The sequence below is a fragment of the Antechinus flavipes genome, chromosome 2 (assembly GCF_016432865.1).
Source record: "Antechinus flavipes isolate AdamAnt ecotype Samford, QLD, Australia chromosome 2, AdamAnt_v2, whole genome shotgun sequence".
Lineage (NCBI taxonomy): Eukaryota > Metazoa > Chordata > Mammalia > Dasyuromorphia > Dasyuridae > Antechinus > Antechinus flavipes.
Genome location: NC_067399.1, coordinates 316800254 through 316813530, shown reverse-complemented (window position 1 = coordinate 316813530; position 13277 = coordinate 316800254). Strand labels below are relative to the sequence as shown.

The window sequence follows — 13277 nt, the reverse complement described above, 5'->3', positions numbered from 1 at the left end:
CTCTTTGTCGAAACTCTTTGGTACTAATTTTATAGAATTAGGAATATAGTATCCCAGTGATTCAGTAATTGTTACACTTGAAAACAGAAGTTACTTGAAAAATCTTAATATGAATTTCCAGAAAAACTGGAGAGCAACTTGGTAGAAAATAGGGATATACCATATCTTACACATTTGCTTTTGCCCATAGTACTGAATTCAATATTGGTATAGGGAATTCCAGAGAGAAAATTCCTTCTACTATTACCAATTGGCACATGTTCTGAAGTTTATGGTTTTGGATAATTGCCTAGGAGCCTCTGTGTGTTGTGTATATGTATGTATGTGGGGGGAGGAAATGGTTTGTATGGAAGAAGCTGTCTGATACTCCATTTAGCTTGAGGGAAGGCCCAACATCTGGCTGGGATCAGTTCTATTCCCCCAGAAGTTAACTTGGGGCAGAGACCCAAACTAGTGAACCATGATAGAAGGAGGCTGAGATGCTTTAAGATCTAGTCTCCTGGGAAACCATTTTTCAAGGGGAGGGAGTTAGAAAGTGAACAATAGGGGAAAATAAAGGAAAGGGGGTAAGGAGACTTAAACTCCCAAAATCTCAAGAAGAGGAAAACTCAATGAAAGATCTATAACATAAGCAAATAAGTCAATATGGAAAATATTAACAGCAGAAAGAAATATGGCCTCCAGTTCAGGCAATGAAAATTAGTAAACAAAGCAAAACAAAATCAAACAACCCAGTACCTGATTATTCTGTGGAATTTGAGAAGACCAATGAACTACAATACATCATTCCTTAGTGAGAGAATTGCAAATTTGAAGAGCAGAATTTATGGCCTTTATAACAAGATAACAGGCAGTCCAATAAAGAAGTAATAAAACCTTAAACTAGGAATGAAGGCAACAGTGTGATGGGGATGATGATGAAATAGATATACTAGACTTTGTATTAATAGAATTAACAGTTCTTTGCAACCAGTTGAGTGTAGGAGGACAAGATGGAGAAGTCAAAAATGATTCCCAGGATTATTGGGTAGATAACATAAGAAGGCACTTAATAAATGTTTGTTGATGATTGTCTCATTAATAGAAGTATGGAGATCAGAAGGATGGGCAGGTTTAGAGGAAAAATGAGTTTATTTGCATTCAAATGACTGGATCATGAATGAAGCCATATTCAGGTGACCAGTGTATCTCTTGGGCCTGTTTTGACTAGACCTCCCTGACAATCTTTCCCATTACCACACAGCCCTTTCCCCACCTTCACCCCCCCCCCCCCCGCCATTCTCCTTGACAAAAAAGACCACTGGGTCTTAAAAACTCTTTCTCTTCTTATTTTTTACAGGTCAGGAAGAAAGATTATTGAAGAAATAGAAGAGTAAGTTTTTTACAGTTTTTGGAGAATTTAATGATATCATATAGAGTCTTTGTCAACAGTGTATATTCTTAAACCGGACATGCCCATATGGAACTAGAGGCTCAAGCATATCACTTATAACACTAGTAAACTGTGCATATTGATTCAGCTATGTTCTGGAACTGGGAGGATAAACCTTGGTCTTGGGCCATGTCTCATGCTTCTCTCTGGAACTCCTGGCTCTAGAGTCCTGGGATGTTGTGCCTTAGAAGTGTGAGTTCTGGCGAAGATGAAACATGTACATTCTGCCTCATTGAGACTGACAGGCATGATGAACCTGTATCCCACCTTTGCTATATTAAAGGATAGTTTCTATTCTAGTCTAATTTCACATTTTGTCAATTCAAATCTTCTCCCATGGTCTTTATTGAAAGTAAAATATGCCTAGTTAAATGTGGAGGATAAAAAATGAGTTATCTGACTCTGTGACCTTCATCTTCAGGCAGAATGTTGATTGAAGGCAGAGATGAGGGTTTTTTTGTATATAGTATAGTGCTTTGCCCATAGTAGGTACATAATTAAATCAAATTGAAGACAAGGAAGGATGAGAAACTCTTGGATTATTTGGCATTGGAACAAGAAGAAGTAGGAAAGGTAGGGATTTTCATTTTCCATTTCTGTATTTGAATTTTTTTTCTCCAATTTTTTTTTTTTTTTTTTTTGGTGGGATGCAGCCAACGCCTCAGACAACGGAGCATAGAAGGATCTGATGATGGAGGAGGTGAGTCACCCTATGGTAAATGGATTATTACATGTTCCTTGGATGACAGTGGAAAGGCAAGAAAGAAATCAAACCATAGCCAAAATACATCTGAAGTGTTAAAGGAGACATCAGGGAAGAAAGAAGTTGATTAACAAATCATATATTTGATCTCTCTCCACATACAAAATATACACACATATATACATATACATAAATATATGTATATGCATAGAGAGAACTTCTCTCTAATTATCCATCCAGCCATCATCCAGCCATCCATTAATTTATCTTTCTGTCTATTGAGGTTATATTATACAATAATAAAGAATATACAGATTCTTCAAAAATTGAGAGGCAGTCACTTTTGTGTATACAAGAGTTGCTGCAAATCAAGACACAGAATGAAAGGGAAAACATTAACAGTATCAGGGCCTCAACTTAGGTTCAAAGGCCAGGCCCAGAAGGAAAAAAGGTGAGTCCCAGGTGAGATCAAAAAGCCAAAAGGTCAGGCATTCAGTGCACACCCTGGGACTATGGAAAAACCTAGGAACATGTCATCATAATTCTTCCTCTGCTTTCCAGCTTTCCACTTGATTTGAGCTAGAGATCTTCTGGCATCTCTTGCAGACAAGCCTACTCCTGGTTGCCAGATCTTGCTATATGACTTCACCCCAAATTCTTTCAGTTGCCAAGTCTCTCCACCCTCCTAATAATCCCTTATGACACTGTTAAATAAGGTGCCCTGTAATTTACTTTCCAAAATCTGATCTCCTTAACATGTGTGTGAAATTGTCTTCTGCCAACATGGACCTGGCAGCTGTGCATTTCTGCTGGGCTCCAGCCAGGCTTTTGATCTGCCCATCTTCTCTGCTGTAGCACTATCTTCTGTTTCAATCACCAGACAGCAGCAGCAGAACCAACCAAGAGAAATAGCTGCAGGACTTGAGAAGGCAGAGCTCAAGCCAGGACATTAATGAAGTTGTTAAGAAACTAGCAGGACAAAAGGCATGGCTAACAATTCTATCCTGTCTTTAACTCTTGGAGTTGCAGTGATCCAGGAGCCATAAAATTTTAGCCAGGGTGAAAGGAGGTGTGCAAAAGGACAGATTTTTGTTAGCTTTGAGAGTCTTGTGAATGAATGTTGGGTAAACCTTCTGATCAGCTGGGCTCTTTGGAAATAGGCTGCCAACATTGTAGAAGCTGATGTGTAGATTTTAGGAGTTCAAGACTAGGAAGTGTTGTAAGTTAAAAACAAGAACAACATTAAATTCAGAAAAGCAAGTTTGCTGATAATGCCTTCCTCTCTTTTTCTTTTTCATTTTTCATGTCTAGTGCTATTAAGCTTTCCTTTCTATGTCCTTCTCCCCATTATCTTCAGAGGACTCCCAGAATCTTGCTTCCTCTACAAATCTGGTAAAAGGGAGAGTCCACCAACTAATTCACACAATTTCTAACCCCCAAACTTCTAAATGTGAAAGCTTGCACATACTTGGAATTCAAGAGCTGTTGTGGCCATGATGGCGTCATATCCCAGAATTTTTGACTATTAGGGCCAAAGAGATCTCTGCAATCCAAGCCTTTGAATTACACATTAAGTACTGAAGCTTGGACAATTGGAGTGACTTGCCCAGAATCAACACTCTGACAGTGCAAAGTTGAGACTAGACTCACTCATGGAAGGCAGTAATTAAAATGTTATGATAATATCTAACAGTTATATAGCATTTTAAGGCTTGCAAAGCACTTTTCAGATGTCTCATTTCTGCTTCACAACAACCTTGGGAGGTAGGTTCTATTATTTTCTCCATTTTATAGATAAGCAAACTAAACTAAGAAATAAGTGTTTGAAGTTGGATTTGAATTCAGGTTTTCCTGACTACAAGACCAGCATTTTCCCTGGGCAACTACTTATAATAATTATGGACAATTAGTGCTTTGAGGCTTAAAAAGTGTTTTTTACATGTTATTTTATTTGATCCTTGCAGAAATTATGGGCATTAACCCCATTTTATAGGTGAGGAAACTAAGGGGATCAGAGACTTAATATGACTAGCCTATGGTCACTTATTTAAGGAAATGTAGAACTGGAATTTAAACCCAACTGTAAAAATTAGCACTTTTTTGTGTATCTCGTCCAGGCCATGCTACTAACCAGCTCTTTAACCTTGCTCCAGTCTCTATGCCTCTGATTACTCATCTGTTAAATAAAACATGAAGAGATTGATTAGATGATTTTTAGGGTCTTTTACACCATTTATGGAACTATGAGAACTGTGCTAACAGTCACTTACATTTGTGTGGTTTGTCATGTTTAAAGAAAAAGTTTAGTAAACAGATAATTAATAGTGAAAAAACTCTCAATTAGCAAAAAAAGGGGGGAAAATTTTTTTCATTTAAACAACCCCAAAATATACAGTTGAGATTGGGGCTAAACTTTATGCCATTTATCTGTAAGCTTAATGCAGATTTTAAGAGAATTGTCAGCCTCCAAATCTTATTTTAAGTTGAAAGCCTTTAAAAATGGGCTAAAAATCCCGCCTAATTATTCTCAGGATTAATACTGCCATTGCTAATGTAGCATAATTCTGCACAGCTCTGAAACAGGCTTGTTTTAATATAAGGGCCACCTTTCTGATGGCTCCCAGGTGCCATACTCTGTGTGACATGAACCTCCTCTTGTTGTAGAACTCCGGAGAACCCTGCCTCTTTGCATCCTGAGTTACATGTTTTGACAGGATTAAATACAGTGACAACCTTAGGAATAATAAAACCTTATGACTAACTCCACCCAAAATGTTCAATTCCTAAAGGATGGGCTCAATTGAGTTACTTCTAGCCTAGGGCAATTGGGGACTTAATTCAGTAAGTGTAGCAATCTGAGTGATCTGAAAAAGTGGAGTTTAAGGGTAATTGCTCAATTTTCTGTCTCTGTCAACAGAGAAAATGGGTAAAAGTGGCTGAACATGTCCAAGCAGTGAAGCTGGATGAGATCTGAGATGCAGTGGAATGAGAAAAATGCTATCTGTAGGAGTCTATCTTCCCTACTCTCTCAGGCTCAGTTTTCTTCTCTACCCCTTCATCTCTGTCTTGTTGTCTCTTTCTTGTTCTTCTTTCTCCTGTATTCTCTGCTTCCTGACCATTTTCCATATATACCCTTTCCCCATAAGGAACCATTTTGGAACCTAGTCAACTTTAATTTGGAGAAATAAAAAATAAAAAGAAAAAAGAATACTGAAAGTAGAAATAAAACTGGAATCTATATACTTCTTTTCCTCTCTTAAGAAATGAATTTCCCCCCCTGGATTTCTCTTATTTTGGTATTTTTTTTTAGCTTTTCCTATTTGCTTTTTCTGTTTGTTAGCCCCAATAATGTTTCATACTTGATCTTGAAATACAATGTTCCTTGAAGTTTCTCTAACTTGCTGTAAAACTTTCAGTTTCCTTATTTGTAAACACTAGTATCTCCAGTGAAGTTCTAAATCTATGATCCTTTTGAAACTACCTTAAGTTGTATGTCATGTACCAGAGAGAAATAGGGAGAAAAAGGAAGGAGAGAAGGAGGGAGGGAGGAAGGGAGGGAGGAAGAGGGAGAGGGAGGGAGGAAGGAAGAAGGAGAGAGAGGAAGGGAGGAAGAGGGACAGGGAGGGAGGAAGAGGGACAGGGAGGGAGGGAGGAAGAGGGAGAGGGAGGGAGGGAAGAAGAAAGGGAGGGAGAGAGGAAGAGGGAGAGGGAGGGAGAGAGAGTGCGCTATTGCCATAGCTCATAGTATTGTGGAGATCAGTTTGTGTTGGTCTGTATCTCAGAGGTTTTCTGCTCCAAATTCTTCATTTTTTGGATAAAGAAACTGAGGTTCAGTTATTCGAGCAGTAGATTTTCTAAGTGGGTTTTTCTCTGCTTTTGAACCAAAATTCTGGCAGACCTTACAAAGTTAGAGCATGGACACAGTGATGAACTATTTGTTTATCATTTGAGAACCAGCTTATCTCAATTCAAAGAGTCTAAGCACCAGTTTGGCATTTGCATGATGAATTTTTGTTTCCATTGTTACAGAGGGTTGTAAGCTACTTTAATAGAGGAGGAGAAAGATACTTCTGAATTTAAGAGTTATTGATATTTTGAGGTATGGAGAGGAAGCATGATATAATTTAAAAAAACAAGTCAAACATATGGACAGGTAATCTGACTGCCAGATACCTGGAGATCCTTCAATGAAACCTGGACAACCGTTTGTTTGGGATGTTATAGAAGGAATTCTTGTTCAAGTGAAGGATGGACTAGAATACTAGATGACATCTGAGGTTCCTTCCAACTCTGTGATTCTGTGATTCCGTGATTCTCTTTTACTGTTCTGTATCATATGGCACTATTGCCAACCAACTTCTAATATACTCTCTTCTCCTTTGGCTTCCTTGAAACAGCTGTCTTCTATTTCTCTGTTCATCTGCTAGTCTGATCATTCTTTCTTAACCTCATTTGTTGGTTCATTGTTTTTCTTCTATTCCATAAATGTAGATGTTTACCAGCTTTTTCCTTATCTCTCTTTTCTTTATGTTGCCTCACCTTTGGTAATTTTTTCTGCTCACCTCTTCAATTATCTATATCACCATATAGATGATATATCTATCCTATCCATTTATGAAGTCTCAGAGCTGAAATTCAAACTTATATTAGTTGTGGTGTTCTTCTTTTCTCAAATATAATGGTTCTCTGGATGCAGTTTCCTTGGGGAGCTTCTGGAGGCAGCCTTAGTTTCAGTTCCAAGTAATAATCACCTCAAATGCAGCCATGTGTTAAAAGTTTAAATCCTTTATTGTCTCCTTCAAAATAGCCTGCTTAGTTTTCTTAGAGGCCTCTCTCCCTCCTTGGTTCCAAGAGCTCTTGCAGCTTGTCTGCCAGCTTCAGCCTCCAGCTCTCTCTGAATCCTGGTTCTGAATCTCCTGACTCAATTCCGGCTCTCAAGTTCTTCAACTGACTCTTCAACTGAGCCTCACTGAGACTGAGAGCTTCTTATATATGATCTCTTAAAGGTGTGAACCGAAAGGTTGATGATTCCTCTGAGAGAGTGGGATTGTGGAAGGTGTAAACTTGTGAATCTCATACTGAATCTTGACTTGTGAATCTCCCAAACTTGTGAACTAATGTGTGAGCTAATGTGTGAACTCTCAAAGGTGTAAACATAAGCACCTTGTAAGGATTCTAACAATTAGTATACACACATATGAGTGTGTTATGAATGTACAAAAATATATACACATGTATACATATATACTTTTATATTTATATATATATTTATATTTATTCATTTCCTTCCTTCCTCAGTTAATTAGGCTCTTCCTATCTACATATCTTTTTTTTTTCCCATCAAATCTACAAAAATTATAAAAATTTTCAGATGAGAAATTGAGGCAAAGAAAATTGAGTGTGCCCAGGCTCACAAAGCTAGTAAGTGTCCAAAGCCAAATTTGAATTCAAGAAGGTGAGCCTCCCTGACTCCAGGTTCGGCGTCCTATCCATTACATTACCTGACTACTACTACTACTACTACTATTACTACTACTACTGTTACTGCTACTACTACTACTACTACTACTACTATACACACACACACACACACACACACACACACACACACAAATAAATAAATAAAACAAAACCATATATATATGTATATATATATAATATGTACCATATGCATATTTATATATACCTATTTCTCTCTCTCTCTCTCTCTCTCTCTCTCTTCCTACATCCATCCATGTATACACTAGTTGATTTGTTTATTTATCTTCAGTCCCAGTTGGCCATTTCAACTTGAACTTTCCTGTTGGCATCTCAATATGCTTAAAACCAAACTTATTATTTCCCCCCTAAAACAGAAACTCATTTCAACTTCTCAATTTTTCTTGCTGGTGTCATTACCCAAGCTCAAAACATAAGAATAATCTTTGACCCTTCTATCTTCTTCTCTGTACCTATTCCCTGCCTAAAATTAATTACTATGTCGTATTGATTTTACCTTTTTCAACACTCCTTGAATCTTTTCCCTTCTCTTCATTCATATTGCCACCATCTTCATCTAAGTCTTAGTTACCTCTCACTTGGATTATTGCTGGAGCCCTCTAATCATTTCCACATTTCTAGTCTTTCATCCTTCCTTTCAATTGCAGAAATAATCTCCCTAGTGGATAGTGGATCATATATTTGTTCCCATTTATGAATCTTCAGTGATTACCTATTGCTTCTAAGATAAAATACAAACTTTTTACTCTCTCATTACAGCTTTCCATAGTCTGGTTTCAACCAATCTTTTTGGCTTTATTTCATGTTATTCAATGTTGGGTCTCTGAAACAGCATAAGAAGGAACCTTGGAACAGGGTTCAAGTCTTACCTATTGACTGTTTTATCCTGGACAATTCTCTTTAATCTCTTAGTGTTCTTTAGACAATTCCCTAAGACTATAACTGACAAGAGTATGTGCTGACCTGTATTGGTAGAGAAATTTTTTCTTATCTGAAAGTACCCAATCTTAATGAAATCACAGATCCAATCTGTATCCTATGCATTCTAGCTAATCTGGTTTGTTTAACTTGGCATTTGATTGTGTTTATCCATGTCATATTCCTTCTTATCCTTGCCTGCTAGTTCAACCTATACCTGAGTAAGACTATCTTCCATAATATCATTTGATGAATGGTTTTCCAGCTTTGCTTAAGACTTCTAATGATAGGGTTCCCATTTCTTCTAGAGGCAGGCCATCTCTGCCTTTATGTAAGTCACTTACAAAGATGTTCAAACAGCCCAGATGCCTGAATCATTGCATTCATGACATGGAACCATCATGACTACTTTTTGAATCTGGCCATTTGGTCAGTTCTACATCCTGCTAATTGGGCCACATTATCTTTTTTCTCAAGAATAGCATGAGAGATTTTTTGTCATAAGTTTGGCTAAAATCTAAGTAAAGTCTGGCTACAATATTTCCCTGATCTGCTTACGAGTGTAATATAATAGTTCCATCAAAAAAAAATTGAAATTAGCTTAGCCTGATCTGTTTTTAATGAAGTTGACTGACTCTTTGAGATCTTTGCTTCCTTTCCTTGATGTTTATTAAATTTTCTTTAAAATTTTTCCAGAATTTTACTGGGAATTGGAAAGAATTCTAGATTTGGCGTCAGAGGACCTGAATTCAAATCCCATCTCCTCCATTTACTGTTTAGGCAATCTTAGGCAAATAATTTATCCTCTCTGGGTCTCAATTCCCTTATCTATAAAATTAAAGGGATTGAACTAAACTTTAGATCTCTTTCTCCCCTAAGTCTATGAAACGATTTACGGAAGTCAAACTTGATGGACTGTAGTTTGCACATTTGATTCTCTTCCCTTTTCTTAAAATTGGAACAAATCTAATCTTATCCAATCACTTCTTCCACTTGATGCATCCTTTCATAGATGTTGAAAGTGGTCCAGCAATCACACCTATTCTTATAATAATTTGAGATGTAATTTTTTTGGGTAACATGAACTTACCAAGTGGAACCCAGTTCTTTTGTTATCTCCCTTCTTGTATTATAGCTTCCAAGTTGCTATTTTTGTTCTTTATTTTACAGTCCAAAGATCCTTTCCTTTGGCAGAGGAAACAGAACCAAGATCAGAGCACAGCATCTCTCCCTTCTTTCTTCCATCCTTTATTATCCTCCCATCTGCCCAAGAATTTTACCATTTATAGTGCCCTTTCCTCACAATAAAACTACATGGTAGTTAACAGTTTTTATTTTTACCTATTTTCCAATGAGGAAACCCAGAGTCATAGAGATAGAGTTCATGATTATACTTATACTAAGTGTCAGAGCCTTGGCTTAAACTGAAGTTTTGTGACTCTTAATGCTATGCCTTTCTCATGACTCCATACTGTCTTTCTACCAATTTCAAAAATAAAAATAGTTGTTAGAGTGTTTTTTGAAGAAAAGCAGATGAACTAAAAGGACTGTTGTAGTTCAGGATTATCTGCTATGTCAAGCAGAAAAAGTTAAGAAATTAACACCAAAAATAACATCTTTATTAAAGTAAATTTGTTATAACTTGTTCTTAGTGAATACAGGCTAGCTCCATATAATTATTGATTTCCTTTTTGAGTGTAGACAAACTATCCATTTTCCAATGAATTGTAGATTCATTCTAGAATTTTGTTTGGGCTCAACATCATTCTTATTGGACTCCATCTCCTTCTTTGAAAATCAAGACATTTATTTGTCTCCAAATCATCCACAGATCCCAGACAACAGGTCAGCAAGAATATCTCCAAGTTCTTGGGGTATAGTTCATCTTAACCAGGAGACCTGAATTCATTTATTGTCGTTAGGTAAGGTCCTCCTTATCCATATTTTGGTCTAATTCATTGAAGTGAAAATTAATAAAATAACAATAATAATCATATGCTTTAAGGTTGGCAAAGCATTTTACAAATATTATCTAATTTGATCTTCATAAAAGTCTGGGGAGAGAGGCACTATTTTTATCTCCATTTTTCAGATGAGGCCAAGTGAGGCAAACAGGGTTAAATCACTTGCCCAAGGTCACACAACTAGTGTCTGAGGCTGAATTTGAATCTAGATCTTCTTGACTCCAAATCCTGCACCTTCCATTGCACTACCTAGCTGCAATGGGATTAGGCTGTATATTTGTATATTGAGCTATACTTTTGTTCTTGTGCCCCTGTTTTTTAGATGGAAGTAATATTGGTTCTTCTCGGTGTTTTTAAGAGCCTTTCACTTCTGAGAATATTTGTAGCAAATATGCTTTAGTCCATTTACTTAATTGTTTTGAAGCCACTGACTCTTGCTTTCCTGAGTCTAAAACCTTGTCTACCTACATATTAAGGCTTGGTGGTGAAGGAAGGCTCAGAGCAAGGGCCAGGCCATTTGGCCCCTAGGGCAGAAGGAATTGCTGAGGAGAGACAGAAGCTCCAGTGTCATGGACCAGAATCCTCTGTCAATTAGGCTCTTCCTATCTACATATCTTTTCTTTTCCATCAAATCTATAAAAATTATTTGTGGATAATGTATTCTTGTGCCTGTGGCAATTGGTGCATAGCATGAGAATTCTATTCAAAGGAGAGACATTTCCTAGCAACTTACAAGTCTTCGGTTTCAGGAGAACTGAAAAGAGCCTCACTGGACCTGTGTGAATTGAAATGTGGATGTTGATGAGTTTGCATGGATTATCAAGGCCCAAAGGATCATGCAGGGTGCTAGGAACATGGGAAATTAAGGTGGCAATTCCCCCAACAGAAAATTTTCCCTGAAATGTATGAGAGGAAATTTACTGGCCTCAGAAAGACATGAAAAAGAGATGCTGGAGGGATCCCATGAAATAAGATTTTGGGCCAACAGGGTCAGGTCAAGGTGGATGCTATCATGAGGCTATCAGTGGAACTGATGGAGGTTATCATGACACTGTTACTATAACTAGCTTCATAATACCTCTAAAGAAAATTAAAAGTGATGGAAGTAGTATAGTAACTACAGAACTTCAGTTAGTCCATCAGTGACTGAGCAGGAATGCTTTCTCAACATTCCCAACAAGTGGTTATCCTGATCCTCTCCAAGGTCTCTAGTCATGGGGGGCTCACTCTCTCCTGAAGTCCCCATTCTATTTTTGATCTGTTTTATTTACAAGTAGGTTTTTCTTTATTTTGAATTCAAACCTACCAATTACTTATACCCATTGCTCTGAATTTTCACTGTTACAAAAAAATGTAAAAAACAAAACAAAACAAAATCATGCACATTAATTTTGGAGTTAAAGATGTTGGATCTATTATTCACCACCTTTGTCATTCAAGACAAATTCATTTATGCTTTTTGAATCTTTTCTATAAATTGGACAATCCAGACTAAATGAGTTCTGAGGTCCCTAACTTTTCTTAAATCTTACGCTCCTAAGTTGGTTGACTCTTACTCATGACAGCCTTTAGAATATTTTAAGACAGGGACCTATTCCTTCTGATTCTTCTTTTCACCACACTAAATAGCCCCAAACCCATCATTCAACCTTTGTATGATATACTCTCCTGGCTAGTGTTTTATGGAAACATCCACCTGTGAACACAGTTTTGAAAATGTGACACCTAAAATATTGTCCTCCAGTGGTCATCTAGCTAGGGCAGGTGGTATGGGGGAGCTCTGATCCTTCTTGTTATGTGCACTGTTGCAGTGTGCTTCCATGCGTGGCACATGGTTACAAGGCTGGCCTTTTTGAACTTAAGGGTTTAAGCCCTGCCCTTGATGCATACTTACCATGTGATCCTGGTCAAGTTATTGTATCTCATAATGTCCCAAGTCACTTTTTTTTTTTTTTTTTTTTTGCTGTGGCAGTTGGGGTTAAGTGATTTGCCCAAGGTCACACAACTAGGCAGTATTAAGTGTCTGATGCTGAGTCTGGATTTGAACTCAGATCCTCCTGACTTCAGGGCTGATGCTCTATTCATTGAGCCACCTAGCTGCCCTTCTAAGTCACTCTTTAGGACTATAAGTTATTGATAGATTCCTAGCCTACATCAGCGCTTCCCCATTAGAAGTTCTCTACATGAATGAAATCATAGGCCTGTATTTAGAAAAAAAGAATTTATGGTAGTTCTCAATGTTATATCACACTTTTGACTGTCACTGAGTCCTCTAAAAGCTTCATCTTTTTCCTATGAACTATTGTCTTCCTATATGTCACCTATTTTTTGTTTATGCATTTTTGAACCCAAGTATAGAATTACATATTTTTCTCAATTTAATTTCATCTCATTTATCTTATTATTCTTGCTTGCTGAGTTCTTTTTGGATCCTAAGTCTTCCATCTTGTAAGTTAATTACATTTCTCAACTTCGTGTTATTCACAAATTGGATTTTTATGGTTTTCCCTTTTGTTATTATGAACTTGGAAAATATCAACCAACATGAAAAATACAATAAAAACAAAAGAAGAGTATATAAGAAACTATGACTCTGACCAATGTACAAGTTGATTTTCTTGTGTTATATTTAAAATTTAACATAATGATTATGATAATTGTCCTACTCATCTATATTCTTTTCTGAATTTCCATCTGCTCTAATCAGTGTATTTTAAAATAATTCCTTTTGGGGTTCTTTTCTTTTTCTTGCTTTTTTTTT

General features: G+C 37.0%; 1 protein-coding gene across 8 annotated transcripts in view; it reads left to right on the top strand.

Moving 5' to 3' along the window:
* IFT43 (intraflagellar transport 43) overlaps window positions 1-13277 on the top strand; it is a 126226-nt gene that overhangs the window by 79757 nt on the left and 33192 nt on the right. For all 8 annotated transcript variants that reach the window (XR_007950631.1, XR_007950635.1, XR_007950634.1 and 5 more), the window contains exons 4-5: window positions 1340-1372; window positions 2086-2132. Coding sequence is in view for 2 of the 8 variants with exons in the window: in XM_051977552.1 (XP_051833512.1) it covers window positions 1340-1372; window positions 2086-2132 (80 nt within the window). In the remaining 6 variants the exon portion in view is untranslated. The remainder of the gene's footprint in view (window positions 1-1339; window positions 1373-2085; window positions 2133-13277) is intronic.